Below are 27,252 nucleotides of genomic sequence, written 5' to 3'. Positions count from 1 at the left end.
GAGAGATCTATTTCAGCACTGCAAATTACGGCTGAATGCACAGAGATTGAAACCCAGACTTTTAAAAGCAAAGCGTTCCAAACCATCTGCCTGGATGGGTGAATCATCTTGCTATTTTGCTTCTCTCCTGTGTTCTTAAAAAAAAAAATCTCTCTGTCAAATTAGTGGACAAGATGTGTGGATTTTGGCAAGTCCTGACTAAATCGGGGACCCAATCAAGTGCTCCCCCATTGCTAGAAAGGCAAAAAGTGGTCCAAGATTAACGCTTCTTATTTTCTGACTCTAGACTCCCTTCCACTGGGGAAGTCAGACACTGTCCGCCGCCTGACTCCCGCCCCATGACAGCTCTCTTCCCCTTTTCTGAGGTTTCCTGCCCAGAGCGATTGCAATTAAGCGGCTCTTGTTCTTCGGGCAGATACCGCTTCTGTCTCAAGGGTCCCAGTGACTGCCCCCCTTGGGGACACTGGATCAGGTCCTTCCCCATCCCAAGCGAATATTGCGAGCATCCACCACCTTCAGACACTGGACAGCTATGGACCTACTAGGATCTCCAGTTTTCCATGTTCTCCTGGGTTTGGCTTGGGCGCAGCTGGGTGAGTTGAATCAAACCCTTGTTATCTCTTCCTCTTTCTGTCCTCCACCCTACCATGATTCTCTCTTGCTCAGCGAGGATCATCCCTTGACCGTTCGCGCCTTGACAAATGCAGCACAGGGCCATTTTATTGTGCTACGTATTTCTCTCGCCCAGAGCCTGTAAAAGATACTTTTCTGTATTACAGTTCTTAGAAACCTCTAGCCAGCCCCTGCTAATCCCCCAACCAACATACTGGCTAGAGAATTCTGGAAGCTGTAGTCCAAAAAAGTAACTTCTATGGACTTCGCTCTTGCCAGAGGTCAGAATATACTGTCGTAATGTAGAGATGCGTCCAAGATCTCTTGTAGTTCTCCCTGACCTACCTTATAGACTAGATTTTGAACTTTGCTGTCTTTGAATCGTTTCTTTTCCATCCCTCAACCCGCAGATAGTCCTAACCCATAGGGTACTGCCATCATTAGAGACCAGCAGTTTCTTCCTCGCCCATTACGGGACTAAAGAGTAACATTTGCCAAAGAATTTCCTGTCAGACTCTGATCTATGATTGCTGTAGGGACTGAGTCATTATTACAAAATGGCTCCTTAGGCCTCATCTCCATTTAAGACTGACCCTTTGGTGACCGTCTTCACTCAATTTACAGAGTGCCTTTTTGGTCCTGTTACAAAGCTAGCTATAGGAACAATTATGGTGTTCAATGTATTCGCGAAGGCTTTCACGGCCGGGATCTGATGGTTGTTCTGGGTTTTTCGGACTCTTTGGCTGTGTTCTGAAGGTTGTTTTTCCTGATGTTTCACCAGTCTCTGTGGCCGGCATCATCAGAGGACTGGAGTAGAAAGAGCATGGACTGAGTTCCTACTCCTGTCCTCTGAAGAGGCCGGCCACAGAGACTGGTGAAACGTTAGGAAGAACAGCCTTCAGAACACGGCCAAAGAGCTTGAAAAACCCACAACAACCAACAATTATGGTGTTCTTAGAGAAATGCAAAGTCTCACATGGTAAGGGGAAGATCAGTCCCCGTTCCCCTTCAACAGGTACAGCTGGCCGTCAGTAAACTGAACAGTAAAAAGATGGTTCCAATTCTTAGGGGATGCCATTACAGTGTATTAAGCAAAGCACTCTAAGCTTTCTCGAACCGGCACCAATTGAATGTGTCAGGCTACAACCCCTACAATTCCTCAGTTTTTTGAGTAAAGTAGGGATTATAATCCAGCATTTCCAAAGGGTGACAGATGACTGGAGGCTATCCAAACCTAATTATGGTAGTATAGTTTAGCAAATGTGAGCTTTTTTTGTTGTTGTTGCTGAACCAGATTGGGAAAATTAAGACCACTTTTCAATGGTGAGATTTTTAAATTAAAAAATTACATAGTACAGTGTTCTGTTTCTAGGAGAGAGCTTTGCTTTGCTTCAACAGGCTGTAGGGAGGCCGGTGTGCCAACTGACAGGGCAAGATTTCAAGAAGGATTTTAACAAGCCATGTAAAAATCGTCAGAGCGAAGCAACCTTAATGATTCAGGGAACCAGGCTTAATGAGAGAGGGCTGAGGGAGTTTTGAGCCTGCAGAAGTAAAACTTCTGATAGATCTGTTTTATGAAAGATGGAGCAAATTTGTCTTCTCCTGCTCCAGAAAAAAAGAGCCTGAACTGAGAGATTCAAATTACAAGAAAGGAGATAATGACTAGACATTGGTGAGAACTTCTGAGATCAGGGGCTGGTCAGCAGTGGAGCAAGTTAAGGTGAATTTCCCTTTTTGGTAGGTTTCTAAATGGAAGTTAGATGGCCTTGTGTCACAGAAGCTTTAGCCATGGAAATGACTTTGGATTAGGTGGTCTTTGGAGTCACCTCCATTTCTACAATTCTATCACTCTAAGCGTCATCTTTACTTAACAGGTATTCAGCTTCTGTGATGTTGTCTCCTTTATCAGAAAACAAAATATATGTGCATTTTTCTACCTCCTTGCTGTCCGAAACAACTACAAGGCCCGCAAAACCTTTTCCCATCGTTGTTTGCTGCCTGTTGAGCCTGCATATAGCCTGCTTAGCAGAACATCCCAGTCCATTCTTCTCTGGGTTCTATGGGGTCTGTGACCACAAAATAAATACTACTGCTATGACTACTTTCATTGGGTGGATTTGCCTCAAAAGGCTGCAAACAAGGAAAAGAGTTTGTTAGCCTTGTCACTGTTTGGGAAGGCATCTACCTGCCTCCCCCCCCCCACGAGGCTCGCTGTGGGGCAAAGCATAACCTGCGGCCCAAATTCAGACACTTCTGAGGCTTGTACTGCATTTGGGGAAAATACAAGACATAGAAAACCACAGTACATTTTGTTTTAATTCAGAGGGTTAAAAATTATATACAATATGCACAGATTTATTTTGCTCATTGGGAAATTAACCACAACCCAGTAGAAATTATACCCGTCACTATAATTGCTCTCACATAAGCAGCTTTTGCATGTAAGGCCAGTGGAGGTGCGATCCCTTCTCCTTCCTATAGTTGTGCAGCAGCCCTCTGGCATCTAAAAACCCTAAAATTAATGGTGGTTAGTCCATTAGGACAAATACGTCTTTGCCCCCATTGGAGTCTGGGAAGTCAGTTTCCCAGGGGTGGTGAAATCCACTGCAGACTCTAGTCTGAACTTCAAAGGAACTCTCCAAGGTGCTGGCCCTATTTTGGGATAGTTCGGATTAAAAGCCCAAGTGGATTCACTGCCATTCCATAAAAATTAGAGTCACTAGATCCTGCTATGCTGAACTTCCAGGCCCATTCTATGTGAATGTGTGTGTGTGCGCATGTGTAAGAGAGATGAAACAAAAGAGTGAAGCAGCACTAACAGCAAGTTCTCAAGCTGGCTTCACCGACCAGTAATTGCTGTGTTTTCTTCCCGACCCTCATCAGCCACAGAAGGCATTTGCCAACACTTCCTGAAAAACTGCTCCTGAGGGCTGGGAAACTCTCTACAGCAGTTTTTCAGTACCAGCGAAGGGAGAGGAAGATGCCAAAACTCTCAGTGCTACAAAGATCACGTTGGCTCTAGGCTGCAACCAGGACAAGAAAGGACTTGAAATGCAGAAGAGTGCAGCAAAGAGAGTGGGTGGAGAGGGCAACAGCTGAGGGTGGTGCCAGGTGACTGAACGGAATAGAAAACAGGAAGGATTTGGAGAGGGTGATAAGAAGAGGGAGGTTGAGGGAAGGGGGCAGTAGGTGAGGAAGGTGGGAGGGGCTGAAAGGCAATGGAAGGCAGGTTTGGCTTGGCTGGCTGGCTGGCAGCTCTCAAAAAACCAAAGAAACATGGAGCAGCAGCATTCACATATGTGGAATCAATTCATTGGACTCTGCCTCAAAATAAATGGACTTCTGGTGGGGGGGCAGAAAAAGACACTCCCCCAGCAGAGTAGTCCACATATGCAGGCACCTTATTTGTACAATTAAATGTGTATTTTATTATTATTATTATTGGCAGCAGAACATGGATTTTATTGTCAGTGCAGCTGAGCCTTTCGTTGCTAAAAAAGCACCACTGTTCCCTGTTCCAGCACATAACAGAGAGCATCTGACAGGGAAGCAAATTGTGGTGACACAAATAATGGGGTTTGGGCAGAGTTTGAGCTGACCACAGCCATTTGCAATGCCAGAAATGTGGAAGCAAAAAGCAAAGGTATCACTCCTTTCATGCACAAGGACCATAAGAGTGGGCTGATTTTCTAAACCATGCTCATCTCTTCCTGGCCCATGTCGGTATACCAAACTACAGAGATGAGCATGTATACACACACACACACACGCACAAAGACATGCACCGTGTAAGGGAACATTACTGATGTTAATAGCTGGTGAAAGTAGCGTTGCCTTGGCCTTTGGGGCGCTAGCCAAAGTCTTTAAAAGGTAAAGGTAAAGGTTCCCCTTGACAAATGTCTAGTCATGTCCAACTCTAGGGGGCGGTGCTCATCCCTGTTTCCAAGCCATAGAGCCAGTGTCTTGTCCGTAGACAGTTTCCGTGGTCACGTGGCCAGCGCGCGACTAGACACAGAACGCCGTGACCTTCCCACTGTGGTGGTACCTATTTATCTACTCGCATCTTTACATGCTTTTGAACTGCTAGGTTGGCAGGAGCTGGGATAAGTGACAGGAACTCACTCCACTGCTGCGTGGATTCGAACTGCTGATCTTTCGACCTTACAGCCCAGAGGCTTTTTGCGGTTTAACCCGCAGTGCCACCACGTCCCCTAGCCAGTCTTAAGGCATTGCTATGCTTCTCTAGGCCTCCAGGTGGGAAGGCAAGTGTCAAGATAAGGGGGTCTTTATGAAGAAGAGAACATTTGATTTTATTGTGTTGCGTGGTTTTAATGCTCGTTGAGTGCCCCAGTACCTTTCCTTTGCCAGTTGGCACCAATATGGGGGATCTTATTGTCCAAGCTAAAAACTTTGAATATTGGGAAAAATAAAGAGAGGGCAAGAAAAGAGCAACATACCACAGTAGTTTAAAGACAAATGGATTTATTAGTCTACCAATCCAGGTGAGGCGGTTTCTGTGCTGAACTTGATAATGGACTGGATGAGGGTTAATAAATCGAAACTCAATCCAGACAAGACGGAGGTGCTGTTAGTGGGTGCTTCGCCGGACAGGTTGGAGGGCCATTTCCCTGCTCTGAATGGGGTTACACTCCCCCTAAGGGACAGGGTCCGCAGCCTGGGGGTGCTCCTGGACCCCAGTCTAGCTCTGGATTCGGTGGCCAGGGGCGCCTTCCTTCAGCTGCGGAAATTGTACCAGCTATGACCCTACCTGGACGAGCAAAGTCTCATGACAGTTACACACACACTGGTAACATCTCGTATAGATTATTGCAATGCGCTCTACGTGGGGCTGCCTTTGAAGACAGTCCGGCAACTGCAACTGGTCCAGAATCGAGCTGTGCGGATGGTGAGTGGTGGGGCTCCTAGAGAGCACATCAAGCCAATTCTGTTTAAGTTACATTGGTTACCAGTTGCTGCCTGGGCCCAATTCAAAGTGCTTGTTTTGATGTATAAAGCCTTAAGTGGCTTGGACTCCGGACACCTGAAGAACTGTCTCCTTCCATATGAATCAACCCGGCAGTTAAGATCTAACCAGGAGGCCCTTTTGAAAGAGCCGTCCCTTAAGGAGATAAGAGGGAGGGCTTGTAGAGAAAGGGCCTTTTTGGCAGCTGCCCCCAGACTATGGAATGCCCTCCCAAGTGAAATTCGTCTGGCGCCGACATTGATGACATTTCGGCGCCAGGTCAAAACCTTCCTCTTCCAGAAGGCTTTTTATTGAAATACATCAGCTGTGGGTCCTGATGGCAGTTTTAATTGTATTTAAGTCATTTAATCTTTTGTTGTATTTTAATTGAATTTTAATTGTTGTAAGCCGCCCAGAGACCTTTGGGTAGAGTGGGCAGCATATAAGTTAAACAAACAAACAAACAAACAAACTTATTGATTGATTGATTGATTGATTGATGACATTTTGTAGATTTACATCAACTTCTTTGGATACAAAGGATACAAATCTCCATCCCCTATATTTATTCCCATGATGGGGAGAGTCATGTCCAGGTGAAGAGACAGAAAATAGAAAAAGCAACAAGGGCTCAAATAATATTTGCTTCGGATATAATGTAGGACATTGGTGTTGTCATACACCCATGTGCACACATTGTGCCTTTGTTAAACCACCTTCCTGCAACATGAGAAGCCGCCTCTCCCGGTCTCAGGTTTTGATCCTAATATCTCAGTGAATGTCCAGCTGATGACCTGTAAATAATAAGCAGGGCATACCCTGAGATCATTAATATCTTCTTCCTTCTTGTGACACAGGAACAGAAATTCCATTTCCCTTTCTTTGGTAAGAATATGAAAGAAAAACTAATGCCAGGCAATGCCAGCAGAAGACTTTTTGAGGCACGGTACAAGATGGCATATTTTCACATTTCCATATAGAAACAACCCGAATTGACTTATGGTAGAACGTCCGCCGTGCCTCAATTGTCGTCCAGCCGCTCTGAAGAAAACAGGGTATTTTAGAGGACCATAGAACAACTCTCTCCTCCAAGGGTGAGGAAAGGCAAGGCAGCACATGTCAAATGATTACAGAGCTGCCGTTATTTCTTTCCTCCATAGCATCTCCTCTGGTCCTCAGCAGTGGCCAGCCAAATCAGTCTATGACAATCTAGCAGAACATTATGCCCTTATTGCATTTATAGCCAGACATCTCTCCTTAGAATGTCATGTTGACATTCATGGAGCCGCTCCTCATTTTATCCACATGACAAGCCTGTACAGTAGGCCAGGCTGAAAGAGAGTGAGTGGCCGAAGTTCACACAGTGAATTTCCAATATCAAGAGTGGATTCAATGTCAGTAGACCAGTGCGTCCAGTCCAAGTTTTAGTTTGAACTTTTGTTCTTCAAGACGCGGAGCCCCATCACCAAAAGAGCTTGAGACTGAACCCTAAAGTACATCCCCCCACTCGCTGCTTTGCTCACTTAGGGCTAGAACTTCAATTTCCTCAAAGCTTTCTCAATCCTCTAATCTTGAGGTCACATCTCGCCCTCTGACATCCTAATCCAGCCTTTTGGAGTGTCCTAGAGCGGCATGCCTCCCTTGCCATATACTATTATTTCCCTGCATTTGTGAGTTTTTCTTCCATTTTAAAAGACTGAAATGCCTCTCTTTAACTAAGAGTCTGACTGCATTGGAATCAGAGCAATCGGGCTTTGTAGCAATTTGATTCATTGGAAATCGTGGTCAGGGCTCACACAGGGGCTGCAGATGGATTTGGGGGCTCACTGTTCACACTGGATGTGATTCACATTCCAACCCACAGCTAGCTTGCTTGCTTGCTTCCTTCCTTCTTGCTTCTGCCAACCCTTCCTTCCTTTGCCACCACCTTTGCTGATCTCTATGGGAGCATACATAGAGGAAGAAAAAATAATGATGGCCCAGTATGATTTACTATTATATGTTAGACTTTTAAAAAAAGAACAATTCAAAGGCCAATTGGGGTAGAGGGAAGAATCTGAGGGCATGCTCCCCCAGTCCTGAACATCACATCCCAACTGCTTACATCACTGAAACACCGCCTACAGACATGCCCCCCCCCATCTTCGCAAGAATGTACCACACCTGTCAGAACCACAATGGAAAAGCCTGTTTGAATCATTCTGGCTTGAAAAAGTAGAAGCACACATACATACATACATACATACATACATACATACATACATACATACATACATACATACATACATACATACATACATACATACATACATACATACATACATACATACATACATACATACATACATACATACACACACCGATTTGCATCAACCTTTGTGTCATGTGGCTCGTTAAAAAAATCCTTCGAGTTCACCCATTTTAGGTGGAGCAAATCTCATGGTGTTTGATCGTGCAGTCACAGCCCAACAGAAGATCAGTAAGAATATGACTGTAGAGGAGGAAAACTTGTCAATGGTTAGTTCCCCATTCAACTTTAGTGAGCATCCGTAAGAGCTTTAAGCTGAATTGTACTGCTTGCTTTGAGTCCCGCTTTCATCTTCCGCGCTGTCCACCCCCCAAGAGAAATTCTCAGAAATTTTATTCAGTCCCAGTGCTGAAGCAGGTCCCCCATCTTTGCTTCAACCACTACGCCACACCGACTCAACAGCAACGACACGACAGGGCGCCAATTGTCCCTCTGTGGTTTGTCCCCAGAAATCTGATCATCAGAGTCATGTTCTGCTCTAGATAATGGTTCCATTTTTAACTGTCAGGGCTCTCACAAGTTCAGGCACAGATCAGGGAAATAATCTTTCTTCTCAAGCTCTACCCTGGAAGTTATTTCTGGCTGAAACAAACGGTGTCACTCAAGATCTGTGATTATATCTCCCGACTTTCCTCACTTGCCAGCAATTCTCCTAGAGTGCCATGTGCCTGGTTTTTTGACTGACCGGAGGGCTCTTGCTGCTCAGGAAGGTTGTTCAATTCTTGTCTTCCCTACCCTTTCTCTGATCTAAATTTATCCCCCAATCAGTCCGTAACTCAATAGCAAAACGTATAACTTGGTACAGTATTTGGTAAGTAGCTATGGGCGTTCATTTTAGTTCCAGGAGAACATTCCAAAATAGATTTTTTTTTTCATGAACTCGGCCAAAAATAAGTTGACAAAACTAAGTTAAAGAGAGAGAGAGCAAGAAGGAGAAAGCAAAAGACAAAATGGTGTGAAATCTTCAAAGCTAACAGGTTTGCTTCAGTGTGGATTTTCATGGTTACAGTTCAACTATATTGGTATTTTTGGGCCCCAAAATGCAGATTTGTGAATGCACACTCTGAAACAAATCTGCTGATTTGCCGCTATGTTTTGTCCTTTGCTTCGAAAGCATGTAAATGCAAGTAGATAAATAGGTACCACCTCGGTGTGAAGGTAAAACGGCGTTCCCTAATCACGGTGGCCACAGGTAACAGCGTTATGTGTCTAGTCACGCTGGCCACGTGACAACGGAAACTGTCTTCGTACAAGCGCTGGCTCTACGGCTTGAAAAATGGGATGAGCACCTCCCCTTAGAGTCGGACACGACTGGACTAAAGATGTCAAGGGGAAACTTTACCTTTAAGGCTGATATATTGGCCCATCCAATATCGATGCTGAGTGCTTCGTGCTGATCAGTCAGGCCACTGATGGCAGTTGTAATCCAAGGAACATGAAGCCAAGAATTCTAGGGAATAATGTGTAACATGTAGCTTTGCCATTCTTTGTGGGGTGTATTTCTTGTTAACTCAATGAAACTACAGCAAGTCACAGAAGAGCCATGTACAAAGGAGAGCATGTCTTTTTCCAAACTGGAACTACAGCAGCTTCACTGAGTGAAATTAAAGGAGAGATTCCAGTTGAAAATTACAGACGCCAGTTTCCACATTATGAACTGGAAAGCAGCAATTGACTGGAAGATGTTTTCTGCTGCCATTGTATCTCCTGCATCAGTTTTCAGTCTAGTATCTGCATGTGAGCATCATCACTGCTTTCCAGCTCTTACCACAAAACAGGAAGAGATTAATTTCAGCATCTTAGCCAAGTTTACAAGTGTTTCTTTTTGATATCATCTACTTCAAAGATTAGCAGGTTGGAGGCAGGATATGTACACAATCTGTTTGGTAATTCTGCAAATGCATCTTGTGGCCGAAATTTAATTTATGCAGCAACACCACATTAGGCTGACATCATTAGCCACAGCAAATATTTGGATTTTTAAAAAAAAAAGTATTCCCCCCCACCCGCCAAAGGTCTCAAAGGTCCTGGGGAGTCCCTCTCATTGTTGGATAAGCCATTGGGAATCTTCAAATAGTGGTGGTGGGAAGTCATTTATTTCCCAAAATCATCACAGCCAGTAAGTTCATCCCAGCCATGTCAATTTTTGCAAATTAAATATTTTCCCCATCCTGCAGCTCATCAAGTGATGGGACACCATGGGAGCCTTGGGACATTTCGGGGTTGGGGGTGGTGTGTGTGTTTGTGAAGGATCCAAATTCCTTTATTTCTGGGGGAAAAAATTCCAAAACTGATGATATCATGAGATTTACATGGCATAATTTATGGGATTGCAACCTTTGAATACAAAATGTATGAAACCTGGATGCATCCAGCCAAGTGGGGAGAGTGTTTAAAAAATACAACCAGTATCTAGTCCTTACATTTGCAAAGACAATATATAAATTGTTTTTCTCCCCCAGCACAGAACATCCTTAGCACAGATGTTGCTACTTTTTTTAATGGAGCTAAAAACTTCAAAACTTTGAAGGCTTGAACTGTTCAAATACAACTTACAGGTCTTTAAAGTGCTATAAGATTCCTTGCTTTTTCTCCAACAGTGGAAGAAAAAATATATAATTTCATAAAACAAATCAAAATGTTTCAACTCAGGAATGGACTCAAGTCTCCCATTTGTTTTTCTTGCAGGAACTGCCCAGTCACTTAAAGGTAAGAGCCCACATTAACTCCTTTGCAAAGTTTACTACTGCTACCTTTATAAATGGGGGTGGGTGGGTGAACCCAAGATTTTCAGGTGGTACTTTGTAGATTTCTTAGTGGCTGCTCATAAACTCTGGCAGCCTCTGCCACGAGAAGCTCAGCTAGCCCCTTCCTTCTTATTTTCCAATGAAAGTAAAGAATATATGTGGATGGATGGATGGATGGATGGATGGATGCCTGAATCCGTGGACATAAGGGAACCCTATATGCAATATACAAGGGGTGGGACAAAGGCAACAAGGGGGCACCCTGGTATTTTGCATATTGAGATGCTGACTTTGGTCCTTTTAAGGAGAAAGCTGGAGTTGAAATAGTTTAAATAAATAAATAATGCAAACCACAGATACCGTAAGTGAAACTGTGGATACTGATTCTGCTGATATGGGAGCAAGGGGTTCTACTGTATGTATTTTGGAAATTGACTGGCTACTGAAGATGGAGCTTGTTATCATTTGGGGCTATTTCACCTAGTGCTCATTTTTACAACTGTGTTCTTAAATAGCTTTAATTTGTTCTTTTTGTTTATTTCCATTTTAGTCACTTACTTTGGTTCCAGCTTAAAATCCACTCTTTTGTTTAACATTGCCACAAGCCACCTTGAAGCTTATTTTGAGAGAAAGATAGGACGTAATTCTGAAAAGTAAAAGAATATTGTGTTAGAGCTCTAGAGTTCAATAGCATAGGCTCAGAATAAAATAATTCTGAGTCTCTCTCTCTGTCTCGCTATTTGCACCAAATCTGAATGGAACACATAAAAAATTCCTCTTAGCATAGATGGCTTGTGATGTGAGGGTGTCACCCTGGCTCCTAATTACCTCATTCTTTATTTAGTGAGCAGAGTAATTTAGGTTGGGAGAGAAAGGGTTTTATTGCTGAAAATGTCAGATAATTGGAAGCACCAACTAGAACTGTTGCCATCGTCCAGAAATTTCGCGGTGGAGTCAGATCTGCTTTGTGCCCACCCCTGTTGTAAAAAGGAGACCAACCAAAAATGGAAAGAAGCAATGGAGAAGTTTCTGTTTCGGCTGCACAGCTGTTACTTACCGATTTAAAGTGAGACGCCAGCTGTTTGAGGTTTCAATTCCTGGCTTGCTGTTCCTTCGCTATTTTTTTAAAAAAAATGTATAATACTTGGGTTCCTATTTTCGGTTACTATCAAAACACTCAAATATATGAATAACTGCATGCCGTTAAGTTAGTTCTGACTTGTGGCAACTCTTTCCAGGGTTTTCTAAGTCGATAATACTCAGAAGTGGTTTACCTTGAGGGCCACATGCAAAAGCCTCCCTGCAGAGACTGTGCAGTTTGCCTGGAGCAAGACAGGCTGGCTTTTCCCCTAGACGGCACAGTGGGGAATTGAACTCCCAACATGTGGCTTCGCACTCAAATACCAAAACCACTGAGCTCAAATATATTAGGTTTTTTAAAATGTCATTTCCTATGTGTATATCTGGTCCTCACATGGAACTCCTGTCGTCTTCCATATTACTAACCAGATCCACACCTGCTCCCCATTCAATAATACTATCCTTCTGGTGTTCCCTGTCCAGACAGATTATCTTAAATGACAACATTCCAGCCACCGATATGGAAGGAAGACTGCAGGGTGTTCACACATTATGGCCCGTACCTCTTTGGAATTTACAGTGGTGCCTCGCTAGACAATGATAATCCCTTCCACTGAAATAGCTGTTTAGCGAAATCATTGTCTAGCGAAAAGCGTTTCCCCATTGGAATGCATTGAAACCTGTTTAATGCACTCCAATGGGGAAGAATCGTCGTTGTCTAGCGAAGATCGGCTGTAGGAAAGCCGCTTTGCGAACCGCCAATCAGCTGTTTAAATAGCTGTCTTGCGAAGCTTAGATCCCCAAAACACCCGTTTTTGCGAGTGCGGAGGGAGCTGTCAAAATCGTCGTCTAGCGAAAATTGGTTTGCGAAGCAGGGACCAAACATTGTCCAGCGAAATTCCCCCATAGGGATCTCTGTTTTGCGAATCGCTATAGCGGTCGCAAAAAGCCAATGTCTAGTGAAAAAAACTGTCATGCGGGGTAACTGCCTAGCGAGGCACCACTGCACCCCCATAGAGCTCCATTTGTGGAAGCTGTGTCCATGCTCTGATGAGCAGCTGATCATGTGTCATCTGGTGGTGCCCTACCAGAACCTCATCAGATACATACCATCGCTTTTAGTCCACTCATGAAAATTCCAAAAGTCAAAATGTTTAATGGTGTGGAATAGTCATTGCAGCCGAGTATATGATAACAGCAGAAAAGCAATGATTGGATCATATTAGGAACTACCAGACTAGAGACACCTTTTATCAAGATCAGGCTCAGCCCAAGATATTTTGCAGGCTGAGGCAGAGTATAAATGGTATTCCCTTTCCACCCCAAGCCAAGCTGCATAGCACCTAAAGCCATTGCTGGGCATGTAAAGCTGAAAAGGCCCTGAACATTCTACCCATTCCTAGCAGTAAAAATTAAATGACAACAAATTATTATTATTATTTTATTTATTTTATTTATATCCCGCCTATCTGGTCGGATTAGGACTACTCTAGGCGGCTAACAACATAAAATAGTGCAATAAATATATATAAAACAATGCTTACATAGCAGAAGCATTAAACAAGATGGGAGAAACAATAGGAGAGGGAAAGAAAAGGGCATCAGGAATTATCTGATGGGAAGGCCTGCTGAAACATCCATGTTTTTAATTGATTTTTAAAGATACCCAGCGAGGGAGCCATGCAAATCTCAGGAGGTAGGTTGTTCCAGAGGCGAGGAGCCAACACCGAGAAGGCCCAATTTCTTGTCTTTTCCTTCCGGGCCTCCCTCGGCATTAGGTTCCTCAGCCTCACCTCCTGGCTCGCACGAGTGACACGGGTAGATCTTGGTGGGAGTAGGCGTTCCGCCAGATATCGAGGCCCTAAACAGTTTAGGGCTTTGTACGTAAGCATCAACACTTTGAAGTTGATGCGGAACCGGATGGGCAGCCAATGCAATGCGGCCAGAGTGGGTGAAATATGTTGGGATTTTTTCACTCCACTAAGTAGTCTGACCGCCGCATTCTGCACTACCTGTAGTTTCCACGACAGCCTCAAAGGTAGCCCCACGTAGAGCACATTACAGTAGTCTAATCTTGAGATTACGAGCGCATGCACTAAGGTAGTGAGCGCCCCAACATCAAGGTAGGACCGCAGCTGGGCTATCCGCCTAAGATGAAAAAAGGCAGTGCGGACCACCGACGCCACCTGAGATTCCATAGTAAGCGCCGGGTCCAGATGGATCCGCAGCTGCGGACCCCATCACTGGCGGGCAGAGTCACCCCCCCAAAAAAGAGAGGGAGTTTCCCAAATCCCCAACTGTGGGGGCGCCCACCCTCAGTACCTCCTTCTTGTCTGGGTTCAGCCTCAGCCCGTTCTCCTGCATCCATTGCAGTACAGTCCCCAAGCAGCACTGAAGGGACAGAACGGCATCTCCTGCAGTTGGTGAAAAGGAGATGTAGAGCTGAGTGTCATCGGCATGCTGATGACACAAGGCTCCACACCCCCTGATGACCCCACCCAGCGGCCTCATGTAGATGTTGAACAGCATTGGGGAGATAATCGACCCCTGTGGAACCCCACAATTGAGACTCCACGGGGCCGAGACACTCTCCCCAAGCTACACTCTCTGGGGGCGGTCCTCCAAGAAGGAACGGAGCCAGGCCAAAGCCAGGCCACCAATTCCCAGCTCAGAGAGCCTCCCCAGGAGGAATCCATGGTCAATGGTATCAAAGGCCGCTGAGATATCGAGGAGAACCACCAGAGACACTTTGCCCCTGTCAGCCTCCCTCAACAGGTCATCACACAGGGCGACCAATGCCGTTTCTGTACCATGGCGCGGCCTGAAGCCCGACTGAAATGGATCCAGGGCCTCTGTTTCATCCAAGAGTGCCTGGAGCTGATCGGCCACCACCCTCTCGACCACCTTGCTTAAGAAAGAAACATTGGCGACGGGCCTATAGTTGCCAATTTCGTCCACCGCCAAACTAGGTTTCTTTCTAATGGGTGTGTGTCCTTGAGGGCAGATGTCCAACTAACTAACAATTTTTACTTGGGCATAAGCAACATATTTCAGGGTTGGAGGATTAACTTTATTGGATCACTAAAAAGTTTAAAAGCTTTTTTTTAAAAAAGCTTTTATTTTAACTTGCTTTTATCTTACTAGTTAAGATTAGCCCTTTATTGAGAAGCCATCGTAGAGCTCTGTATTTGGCAAGACTGCTTGAAGGAACCGGCCTGGGCGTTTTAACTTTGCCGACTGCTGGGGAGGATCCTTATGAAAGCATCCTAATCTATCTTTGGTCATCTCAGCAATTTAACAACACAAATCTGCTACCTCACTCTCTCCCTGCCTGGGAAAGCTTCCTAGCGACCCTGGGTTTATCTGGATTTATCTGCGGAGTTTGGCTGTCGAATACCTGGCTCCGTGTGGGGCATTTTTTGGACTTTAATCCCCGGGCTTGAGCTGTTTGCTTGCTACCGCTCTGGTCACGTCCGGCTTGGAAGCTTCCCTCCTTGTGTCGCAAGGATGTTAACCAGAGCCAGGAGGAAGAGAGCTTGTCTCAATAATACTCCCATATCAGCTACCATCCTCAGCCATCCTATCTCAGGGAAGATTGGGAAGAAAAGAGCAAAGAAATCCAAGGACAACAAGTTTCGAGCTACTATTGAAACTTTTCTTTCTCCCCCCCTCTAGCCATCTGACCTGGAGGGATTCTTCGAAGGTGAGTGACTTGTATAACTCACCCCCTCAAACTGTTAATTCCTCTCTGCTGAATGAGGAAATCTCCAGCTTGTAACCTCCTGAGAAGCACCCTAGCTTAAATGCTACTTGCTCTTGAAATTCTTCTAGGGTGGATGAAACTACAGTATATTGCAACCTATCCCTCAAGGCTCGGATGACGCCCTTCATACCCCTTCAGAGGACCTCCAGATTGATCTTTCCTTTGTCCCACAGGATTTAAGCTGATCTATCATGTGTTTCCCTGACCACTAAAGCACTGATACAAGATCTTATAGCAGACCAGACAAACAAGCACCCTAGAGAAACGATCCCCAGTGCAATGAACGTACTCTTACAACTTTTACAACAGGTTTCCTCTATTGCCCTGGATGTACAACAATTGCTCAACCGCATAACGTCTGTGCTGCCTTCCAATAAGGAAAAGTTACAGTTTAAGGCGTGCCCCAAAGTCAAGAAATCCCCACTGAATAAATCTCCCACTCCTCTGCACCCCCAAACATCCTTGTCTTCGGAAGCCCTCCCTTTGCCTGGTAGAGACTCAACGTCTACCGACTCTTCCAGGATTACTCAAAGGAAATCTGCCTTCCCCCCAAGAAAGCTGCAGCCAGTGGGAAGGGTCTTTCAACGTCAAAACATGATCATAAATATCCCAGCCCTTGACGCATGTTTTTGGAGCAGCAAAAGAAGGATCACGACTTCCTTATCCGCAATTTTAGACTGTACTATCCCTCCCTTCGACCTTAAATACTTCTTCTTTCTACCGTCCCTCAACGTATATGAAAGAGTGTTTTTATCTTTCCAAACTCCGGATTGGCCAAGGAGGATCTTTAGGGCAGCGGGACATCTGTGGAATTACGGCCTTACCTTTTCCCGGGTATTCAAGGACAATCTAATTGAAAATTTATTTAAAGGCAAGAGCTCCCCCTCACTAAAGACGATGGTCCAGGCAACTAAGCCCGATATGCTGACCAACAGTACCAGGACACTGGCTGACAATCAACCTAGCCAACTAGAGGACTGCTTGGCAGCTCGGAGTCCCCTCAATGAATCGATAGAGCACGCCAGTAGCAAAAATCATGATGAAAGTCCAGGGCCTCCAGAGGAACACGATACGGTCCCCCAGCCACAGTCTCATCCCCAATCCATTTCTGTTCATAACGCTCCGTACCCAGTCCTTCTCTCAACATGCACTACAGAAAAGCGATCTCCGACAGAAGAGTTTACCCTAGTGGCTGACCAGACACAAATTAATTCCCCCATGTTTGCCAATACTATAACCTCCAAGCTAAAACTTGTGGCAACAGCCCCAACTAATTCTGCAGTTACTTCCACAAATACGCCTGCTCCTCCAGATGACACCCTTTTGGTAGCCCTGTACCTGACAAGCCCCCAGTGAACGCACACTCAGAGAGTTCAGTTATTTCGGATTGACTTACCGTACCTACCCCTGATGTTGCATCCCCCCAACCTGGTTTGAAGTTGCTTTCTTGGAATGTAGGTGGATGGCGCAACAAGGCTAAAGATCCTGACTTTCATGCTTATCTCAGGAACTTTGAGGTCATCTTACTACAAGAAACCTGGATGGTCACTCCACTAAAATTTGAGGGCTATAACTCCATATCCCTACCAGCCCATAAACTTAAGGGTAAGGGCCGCCCTGCTGGAGGCCTAACTTTTCTGTCTAAGACCCACCTAACACCTGTCCTAATGTTCATGGCAGACAGCCTTTGTATGGTGCAAGTGCTTCCAGGAACCTTGGTCATCTTCAATGTATACATACCACCCAACTCTGACAAGCTCTGCAGAGAGAAACAATGGGACAATTTGTCACAAGTTCTGATGGATACCATAGCCGAGTGTCAGGCGGATTGGTTCCTACTTGCTGGGGATTTTAATGCCCGTGTGGGATCGGGCGTCGACATCTTTGGACAACGGGCTGACGACCTTCTCTTGCCCGACCTCAGCTACCTGCACAGGAGCTCTAAAGATCTAACAACTAACAACAATGGCATTGCCTTAGCCAACTTATGTGTGACCTTTGGACTTACTTGGCTTAATGGTTTGCTAGATGGAGAGAAAGAAGGGGAATTCACCTTTGTAGTGCCACAGGGGGCAAGTGTAATTGATTAAATTATTGTCCCAGTAGCTGCGCTACAGATGACAGTTTCCAGATTGACCCCCCACTTCTTAGTGATCATCTCCCTCTCAGCTGTTCATTATTAATTGGAACTATTAATCCTCCCCCTATTTCACCTCCATTATTTTATAAACCTCCCTCTGGCCCTCTGTCTATCAAATGGAACCATAAGATCATGCATCTATTTTTCGATCTGATATCGAAGGCTAGCCCGACTTCTTATACCATGCTAACTGATCCGCTGGCCGTTGGGTACATTCTGGATAGCTACAATTTACTAATCGGCGTTTTGCTGAACAAACTTGGACATCACAACTATCCCAAGGTGAAAAACCCGCCGCGAGACAGCCACACAGTTTGACAACCATTGTCAGAATCTCAAACATAACCTTCGTCAAATTTACAAGGACTACAAGGACAATGGAAGCTCCAGACTTCCCCCAGTGTACTTCAACATTAAAGCCCAGCTTGCCCAGGCCAGCAAATTTAACAAACAGCAGATCATCTCTGAGCGATGGGGCTCCTTAATCATGGCAACCAAAACTAACAACCATAAACTCTTCTGGAAAATCATCAATGCCACCCCAACCCGTGCGAGCTATTCATCCGCTCCTCTAATTCCCGCAGCCTCTTGGGAAGCTCACTTTGGGAAACTGTTCAATGATCATGCTGACCATCAAACTACCATTGACCATCCAGGGATAGCGGCCTTGCCCATATGGCCACCGGTTTCTCAAGAGGAAATCCTGACCCTCATTGCTCGTCTTAAGTCCGGCAAAGCCGCCGGGCCCGATTTTATTCCATCCAACTTGATAAAATACGCTCCACAGTGCTGGGCGCCTTTCTTAGCTGAATTGTTCACCAAAGTGAACTCCCAGGGGCAAGTACCCAAATATTGGACACAATCTCACATAGAGCCAATCTATAAAAATGGTGATAAATTGAATCCAAACAACTTCAGACCAATCAGCCTTCTCTCTATCCCGGGCAAACTCTATGCATCACACCTTCTAACTAAGCTGACCTCGTGGATTGATGATAACAATATCCTAGGTCCAGAGCAAGCTGGATTTAGAGCCAGGAGATCCACCCTGGAACAATGCCTGATATTATTTCATCTTGCCGAGAAACAGCTGGCCAGCCCCCACTCACGACTATTTACTGCATTTCTGGACCTTAGAGCAGCTTTTGATCTCATAAACAGAAACCTTCTTTGGGCAAAACTCATTAAGCTGGGAATCGACAACAAACTTCTTTTCTTGATCCAACGTCTATATGCGACCACATCCTGCCAAGTTAGGTATGATGATCAAGGCAATCTTACTGAAAATATTACCACTACCAGGGGAGTAAAACAGGGTTGCGTGCTTGAATGACCTATCATCTGGCTGACATTGACTCCCATTGCCCTAAACTTAACAACACCCCAGTCTACTTGCTCCTCTATGCAGATGACATGGTCCTGATTTCTAGAACAAAAACAGGCTTAAGACGTCTGGTACTTGCTACCACAGAGTACTTGGAGTCCAATCTACTACAACTAAATTTCGACAAATCAAAAATCTTGGTTTTCGAGAAAAGGTGGACACCTCGATTCTGGTCATTTAATGTCAAGCCTATCCAACAAGTCAAATTCTTTAACTACCTAGGCTTGACCTTTTCCTACAGACTCACCTGCACACAGCAACGTTCGAAAGTTATCAAATCAGCCAAACTTCTGGCTCAATCCATTCTTCGATTCACCTTAGTACAAGGCAATTCCTATATACCCGCAGCGTTAAAAGTTTTTAACACCCAGGTCACCCCACATCTTCTTTACGCCATTCAACTTTGGATGGCAGCCCTCAATTATGAGGTGGAACACATTCTATCGGTGTTCCTATACAAACGTTTTGCCATAGTTCACTGTGTAGCTTATGCCACTCTGCAGTTAGAAGCAGGCCAGCTGAGCCTAGAGTATGTGGCTTGGGTCAGATTCTGCAAGTTTTGGCTTGTTATTCTTTTCAAGGCCGATCACTCCCCTTTTATTGAAGCCCTGCTAAATGATTCGTTCATTTGCTCAGCTCTCTGCCTTTTTTACAAAAAAACCCAGTCTATAGGTCTCTCCCCCGAATGCTTGGGCAATGCTAACCTTGATAATGCCTGTAAACTATTGGTACTACGGCTGATGGACACTGAAAGACAAAACCACATTGCAGCTGCCACCAGAACACGCTCTCCTCTTTTTTTCGAACTACCGTTTACAATTGGACAGATGCCCAGGTACTTGGCTTTCCTGGAAAATCCCCAGCTGCGACAAGCTTTTACTCTAGCAAGATGCAACATCATGCCAACACAAGAGCTGGCTGCTTCATTTTCTCACAATGTAAGCTCAACCTGGTGCCGAGACTGTACTTGGAACACCCCTGAAACCTTGGAGCACCTAATATGCAGCTGCCCTAGTTACAAGGACCTGAGGGCAAATTATATTACTCCATTACTCATGGGGCCCCCAGGAGTTAGCCTGAATAACATTTTGTTCTATCTGTTGTCGTCAACGGACACAGAGACTACCACTAGGGTGGCGCTCTTTCTTAACGGTGTCCTAATGAGGAAAAGAGCAAAATCCGACGAGACTACATACAACAAGGTTTAAATTCACGACTGAGCTACCAGGGAGTTAATCGACCAAATAGAAAATGCACATAAAAGCGGAGCTACTCAGAAACAATTATATAATGGAACAAAGATCTCATTTATATTTTGCCTAATCTTAATTTTGACTTACCTGTTAATTTGTTATTCTGTACATGCCTAATAAAGGTTTCTGAAACTGAAACTGGAGTTGAGAAGCCTACATGAGACTGTTAACAAAGTTGTCAGTTTGAAGTGTCCTTTTTCTCCCAAAAATCTGCCCATTGCCATACGTTTTGCAGGCTTCCAGCAGAGAAACATGGAACAGGATCACAGTCTTGATATTAGCAGAGGAGAAGAACACATTTTGGTATCACGCGAGGTTAGAACGACATGTATAGGGAAATTGGGAATCATACCAAGTGGCAGTGATGGAACCCTCACAGAGGTTCAGCCTCATGCAAAAGCCTCCTTGCACAGAAGCAGGCTTCGCCCACGTAACCTGATGCCCAAATCTGATGCAAACGCCTCCTTCTGGCCAACAGTAGGGCCGGCCCTACTCAACTATTTGCAACCCTAGGGGCAGCTCATCTGGGATTCTCATGACTATGTATCTCCCTGTTTCTTCCTAGATTGTGGCAACTGCTATCATCTCAGTACGGGAGCCATTTTCGGTGTAGTCCTGGGCGACCTGATCTTGACTTTGCTGATAGCCTTGGCTGTGTACTACGTTGCCAGCTGCATCTATCAACGTAAATTGGCCAGCAAGGGTGAGGAGAAAGGAACTGTTGATGACCTCCTTGAGTATTTCCCTCTAAGATATGTCAACAGTGATATTGCATGCTTGCCATTTAGGGACAGTAGGAACTTGTACATGTGCCACAAAGAGGTATATATAGCACACACGTGAATTACCAACCTCGCCACTAGAGGGCCATGCTATGTATTCTTCACTAACATGTATTCCTGGAATGGTCTCTGACTCCCTCTAGTGGCCGGTTCTGGTAATACTTTTTCTGATTTTTTTCTTTTAATTTTTTTTTCACACCATGAATAAGTGAATCAGTGGATACTGATCCTGTGGATAAGGGAGTCCAACTGTACTTCCAACCTCTGTGATGTACAAACAGCATCCTTATTGCAAAAAGCAACATGCCAGATTATTCCCCATGCATTATAAGGGTGGAAAGGTGTTGAAACACAGCTGCCAAGATCTTTCATCAATGGCTGTGCCAGCTAAGGAAGATGGGAGTTGTAGTCTAAGAACATTAAGGCAGCACACATGCACCAGTTCAATGTAGCCAATGGGTTGGAAACCAGAACATATATATATTCTGGTTTATTTTTTACTTTTTCTCCTACAGGAGAATCTGTTTACTCAAACAACTGCAAGCTCTGCCTTAGTTCACAGATTCTCTCATTTGATTTTGGTTGTGATTGTGTTCTTGATGTTTATTTCATTTTTGGAAACTGCCCAGAGTAGTGGCAATGCCACTAGATGGAGTGGGACAAAACTAAAATATTAGGTATAAGGAGCAGCATAGAGATATAATTAATAAATAGATAAATAAATAAATGCATCTTATCACTCCCTTCATGAGCTTGAGAGGTTGTGTTTCTTTGTTTTGTTTTAAAGAAGGCATATGTTACATCCATCTGTAACTAAGCTGTAATGTAACAGAATGTCCTCCCTTATTATAGGGGAAAAAAACAAGCAGTGAGCATCAGTAAAACTGAGGGCAAAACAGGGAAAGCAAGGAAAGGTCTTGGTGTGTTTCAGGAGACACTGAATTTTGCTGAATGACTAAAAAAAGTTTTTTAAAAAAACAGGCATAAAGATAGCAAACCCCACCCCCTTGGAGAGAAAAACCTAAATTAAGCCTTCAGGGAAACTGTGCTGCTTTTCTCACTTCTGCCCCATTCTTGTGTAAAACAAGCCTGGTGAATTCTTCCTTCGACAATTAAAAATAAAACTTGGGGAAAGGGTCTCGAGCCTTCCATGTACCATCCATTCAAAGCCTGTTACACCCCGTCATTTTTCTCCTCTCCCATCTTCAGAAAGGGAAAGGAAGCCAACTGTCTCTGATGAGATCATGACGTGCTCCCAGGCAGGCTGGCCCCAAAAGCAGGGTCTTGACAATCTGAGGTGCAAAAGAAACTCAGCTGCAGGATTTGGCCACTGATTTGCCCAGGAGAAAGAGCTATCCTAATCTCAAGGAGAATTCTTTCTCACAAGAAGCCTTTTCTTCTAGCTGGGCTATTAATAACAACAAAATTTTACAACTGCAGAGCAAGAAGGGACCCTATGGATCATCACATCCAGCCCGTGTCAGGGAAGCACAGTGGGGAATTGAACTCCCAACGTCTGACTCTACAGCCAGAAACCCAACCCACTGAGCTATCTAACAGTTCCTGACAGAGGGCTTCTAGACAAGCTTGTGTTTTTCATCTGTGGCTTCCCCAGACTGTTTCTCTGACTCAAGCACTGATGTGGGTTATTCTGAAGGTTTAGCCTCCTGAGGTCCCAGGATCTGTAGGATCTGACACTTGCTCCCCTGTGCCAGGTTTAGGGGGTTCTGGCTCACTGGTGGACTCCTCTATCAAGGCCATGACCAATAAGAGCATGCAGGTGAAGGCATAAGATCCTTCTTCTGTATTTGTTTTACTGTTAAAGACACACATAACCCATCCCATGCTTTACATATAAAGAGGGAACTTATATAGCACTTAGATTATGTCCAGTTTGGCCATTATGCAAAAGCTTGACCTAAATCTTTTCTAACTTCAGATTGGATAGAATGATCATAATAATGAGGGAGGTGAGTTTATTCTGCCTCCCTTTGTCCCTGCTTTCCTCACATAAAATGACTGAACAGGAAACCCTGATGTAACCGTGGAGGTTTTCCACGTGAGCCACAATGTGGGAGACATGTGAGATTTCTGGCTCTCAAAGAGAACTTCTTTTGTTACAGCACACCCCTCCACTCAGACAATCACTATTATGTAACTTACAGCAGAGAGCAGGGAAGAGCTTGCTTGCCTCATCATATGTGAAGTAACACACACACACCGTATTGACACTTGAATGGGTTCAGTGTCTCTGAGGTCCTGATGCTGCTCCTGCCCAAAGCAACTGCTTTGGGGACAGCCCTGGTTTTCACTCGGACCCAATGCAGCAGGGAAAGGTCAACTTGCCTGGCCTTGACTGTGGTCCCAAAGAAAATGGCCCCCTGTTCACTAAGAAGGCAAGCAGCCAAAGGCTCTTGTGGGAGTTTCCTCTTTGAGACAAACAGTTCCCATTTGTTTTTGTGAGGACCCAAGTGTGTCACAAAAGGTTTTTTAAAATAAAAAAGAGAGATAGAAAAACCCATTGCACTTATGAAAAGTAAGAGCATGGGAAAGGTATTACATTTTTTAAAAGTCACTTTAAATAGTTTAGCGCCCCATTTAGTTTGACTCCACGACAGTGGTTCCCGACCTTGTGTCCCTGATGTTCTTGGACTAAAACTCCCAAGAAGCCTTCAGCCCAGCTGTGCTGTCCAGGATTTCTGGGAGTTACAGTCCAAGAACATCTGAGGACCATGGTCTGGAACCACTGATCTAAGAAGTCTTCTTGGCAGCCACGAGTTCACCTGCCCGCAGAGGTCTCTGAAGACAGAGCCAGCCAATGTTGACACTGGTCTGATGGTGGCCACCATCTCACCTATCATTTGATTGCAACTGTGTCATGGTGAGGAAAGGTGTGGCCTTCCAGGTGAACTGAATTTTGTTGGGCTCCCCTTGATTTGGCCAGCATAAGGAGGATGGGGTCTGAAGGGCCCATCTCTGACCTGCAAAGTCCACATTAAGTCCAACAACTCTAACATACACACAAAAGAAGAACAGAAACAATTGTAAAAATAGACACTACTTCCTCCACCACCCCGCTATCCGTACATGAGTATTCGTCTCCCCCAATCTATTGCGATAGGAAGCCTAAGGTTTTCCTTTTCCTCATCCTCCCTCTTTTCTTTCTTTTTTTCCTTGCAGAACTAAAGAAGACTGAGCATGAGTCCCCCTATGAGGTGAGTAGATTAATGTGGCTGCTAACCTTTGTCCATGCAACCCCCTGAAAGGGTGGGTTGGGGCTACGAAAGTGTTTGCCATGATGGAGGAATGAGGTCACCATTGTTATCAATGGGATACATTTTTCCTGTTAAGATAAATATGGGTTGTTTTTTTAAAAAAATCTTCACTGAACCTCCAACTTGATATAGAGCAGTGGGTCCTAATCTTGAGTAGCCAAGGTGTTCCTCAGCTGCAGTTCTCAGAAACCTTCACCACCAGCTGTGCTGGCAGGGGTTTCTGGGAGTTGCAGTCCAAGAACACCTGGGTCACCCAAGGATGGGAACCACTGTTGTAAGATTGACCTAAAAGTATCTCTCTTACTTACCTATTTACACCTGTTTATACCAATTTATCATTCAAGGCTCTCTTCCCCACCACCCAAAAATCCTGGAAACCAATTGGACGAGAACATTAAGAATAGCCTCTTGTCCACAATTTTGAATGCTACTTTTTAAAAGGAACTTAGCGTGTTATTCATTACTTTTGGAAAGTCAGGTTAACATTGTTATTTTGTGCAGCTAATGCAATGTACAGTGGTGCCTCGCATTGCGTTAACTCGTTCCGCAAAAATCGCTGTTGAACGAAAACGTCGCTATGCGATATTAAAAAGCCCATAGAAACACATTAAAACCTGATTAATGCGTTCCTAGGGACTTAAAACTCACCGTCCAGCGAAGATCCTCCATAGGGGCGGCCATTTTTGGATGCCTGTATAGTGAAAAATGGCTCCTAAAAACAGCGGGGAGCCATTTTGTACACTGGGCGGCCATTTTGAAACCCGACAATCAGCTGTTTTTAGATTGTTATAATGCGAAAATCGGTTCCCGAGGCAAGGAACCGATCATCTTGAAGCGGATTTTTCCCATTTAAACCATCGTTTTGCGATCGCAAAAACGTAATTGTCAAGCGATTTCCTCATTAAGCGAGGCAATCGTTAAGCGAGGCACCACTGTATAGTGCTCATTGTTATCTGTGGTTTTCAGTATGTGCAGGGGGCTCAGAACCTATCCTCAATGGATATAGGGGTCCTACTGTATTTACAGTAACTACATTCTTTACCACTAGGAACTCCAGGCTCAGGAGGCATACATTGCAGCCACTGACTCCTCCAACTAATGGATGGGTGCAGCCACATCTGCTTAACACAGAATTTCTTCTTCCCAGCCAGACAGGAAGCAGTTCTGAGGCTAGCAGCTGCCGTGTCAGATTCTCCTCAATCAAGGGTCTAACAAAAACTGCAGGCACTGCATCTAGGGGGATAGAACATGATGGCTACCAAAAGGGCCCAAGAATATAGCTCTAGCTTGCCCAGATAAATATATCTGCAGAAGGAAGGGTGTGATGTTCATATCTGGTGATGGCCTCCAGCATCCACAGAACATAAGGGCTATGATGACAATGGGGCCCAAATTCTGAAGGAGCCGTTTGTTTGGACTATCATTTTCAAACTACAATTCTTGGAGGATCCTGGTAGAGATAGTCCAGAAATGTAACTTCTCCAAACCCTACAAAGGGCTACAGGAGCACCAGGGCAGGCAGGTTAGAATAAGGCAAATGCCAATTGGCACACCATGCTAAGGGCTCAATGAAGTATGGCAGTCGCCCTGATTGTAGACTTCCTGAAGGCATCTGAACATAGCTGGGTAGAGAGTTTAGGAGTAGATGTCTCATATAGTGGAAGGATCTTTTTCCAAGATCCCTCGGGGAGATGGAACAACTGTGAAAGCAGTAAACAACATAAATATGCCTTGACACTCTGCTTCTTGCTTACTTCACAGGAACTCCAAGGGCCCAGACTGGATGTTTACAGTGCTATAAGGGGTTCTGAAACTACTTACAAATAGTCATCCTGTCTAGATGTGGAATTTTAAATGTACAGAGTACAAAAATAATTAAGGGGAGGTGTTTTAAAAAGCAGTCCTGAAAATGTATCCTGTATTATTTAAGTGAAGTTTGAACAGCAATTTATTAAAAGTCACTGCAAAATAATTAGCCAGGTCGGGCCAAGTCTGGAAGCGAAGTCACTGTTCAATAACTACCTTATAAAAAATATTTCACACCTGACAGTTGAACATGTTTACAAATAATAAAAACCCAAACGAACACGAATTGAAATGGTATTCAAATAAATGATTTGTCATATGTAAAACATTGCAATCTGTTAACATGACCAGTAGGTGGCATTTGCAGATCCAGTAACTTGTTCTACCTTATTTTACTAGACGCAGTATGTTAGACCCAATGAAACCTGCTGGTTTAGCAAGTGTTGTTTAAAATAATAATGCTTATCGCCACAATGACAGCTTGCTAGACTCTTATTTACAGGACTAGTATTTTACAGGAGTTGTGAAAGCAATAGAAATTTTCATTATAAATGTTCTAACTCTAGAACAAGCCCCTGTAAGCTGCTTCACCAACAAAAGTCAGTTGTTTACATTTGAAGAGAAATGTTAACAACTGAGAGGAATATCAATATAAATATAGAGAGGCAGCAGATGCAAACAACAATGCAACACAACATGCAATGCCACACTGGATGCCAACAATATTAATACCAGGGAGCGTCAGGCATCGTATAGCAAAAGCAATGGAAGCAAACAAGGACAACATGGATTTTCCTCCATAGATTCAAATTGGTTTGGCTGGGGGGAGCACTTTGAATAATTACCTGTGTGTTATTATAATATGCTGAAAGGCTAAAGATTACTTAAAACTATATATTTTTTACTTTTTAATCTGTTTTAGACATGCATTCTCTTTTTTAAATGTGTCTTTTTAAGCTATAAGCTCTTGTATTTTTCAAATTTAATTAAAACATTCTTTTTAGTATTATATTGTACCTTTTATGCTCCTGTATTTTGAATTAAAATCTGACTTAAATATTTGCCTGTGACTTAAGATTAGTTTTTATACATATTTATAAATATTTGTGCATACCGCTTTTTTCATAGCTGTAGGATTT

The 27,252-nt window shown here is 44.2% G+C and overlaps 1 protein-coding gene across 2 annotated transcripts; it reads left to right on the top strand.

The window, feature by feature from the left end:
- TYROBP (transmembrane immune signaling adaptor TYROBP) lies at positions 1 to 27,174 on the top strand. Of its 2 annotated transcripts, XM_020777415.3 has the most exons (5): positions 1 to 593; positions 10,572 to 10,592; positions 20,816 to 20,953; positions 24,213 to 24,247; positions 26,069 to 27,174. In XM_020777415.3, exons 1-5 carry the CDS (start codon positions 533 to 535, stop codon positions 26,132 to 26,134), a joined length of 321 nt encoding a protein of 106 aa, XP_020633074.1. In that variant the 5' UTR covers positions 1 to 532; the 3' UTR covers positions 26,135 to 27,174. The 2 variants fall into 2 exon arrangements, with proteins under 2 accessions (XP_020633074.1, XP_020633075.1); XM_020777416.3 differs by lacking the exon at positions 10,572 to 10,592.
- Positions 27,175 to 27,252: the final 78 nt, after the last annotated feature.

Source organism: Pogona vitticeps, chromosome 9, assembly GCF_051106095.1.
Source record: "Pogona vitticeps strain Pit_001003342236 chromosome 9, PviZW2.1, whole genome shotgun sequence".
Taxonomy (NCBI): domain Eukaryota; kingdom Metazoa; phylum Chordata; class Lepidosauria; order Squamata; family Agamidae; genus Pogona; species Pogona vitticeps.
The sequence above is the reverse complement of the archived record's forward strand: the minus strand, read 5'-3'. Positions and strand labels throughout refer to the sequence as shown.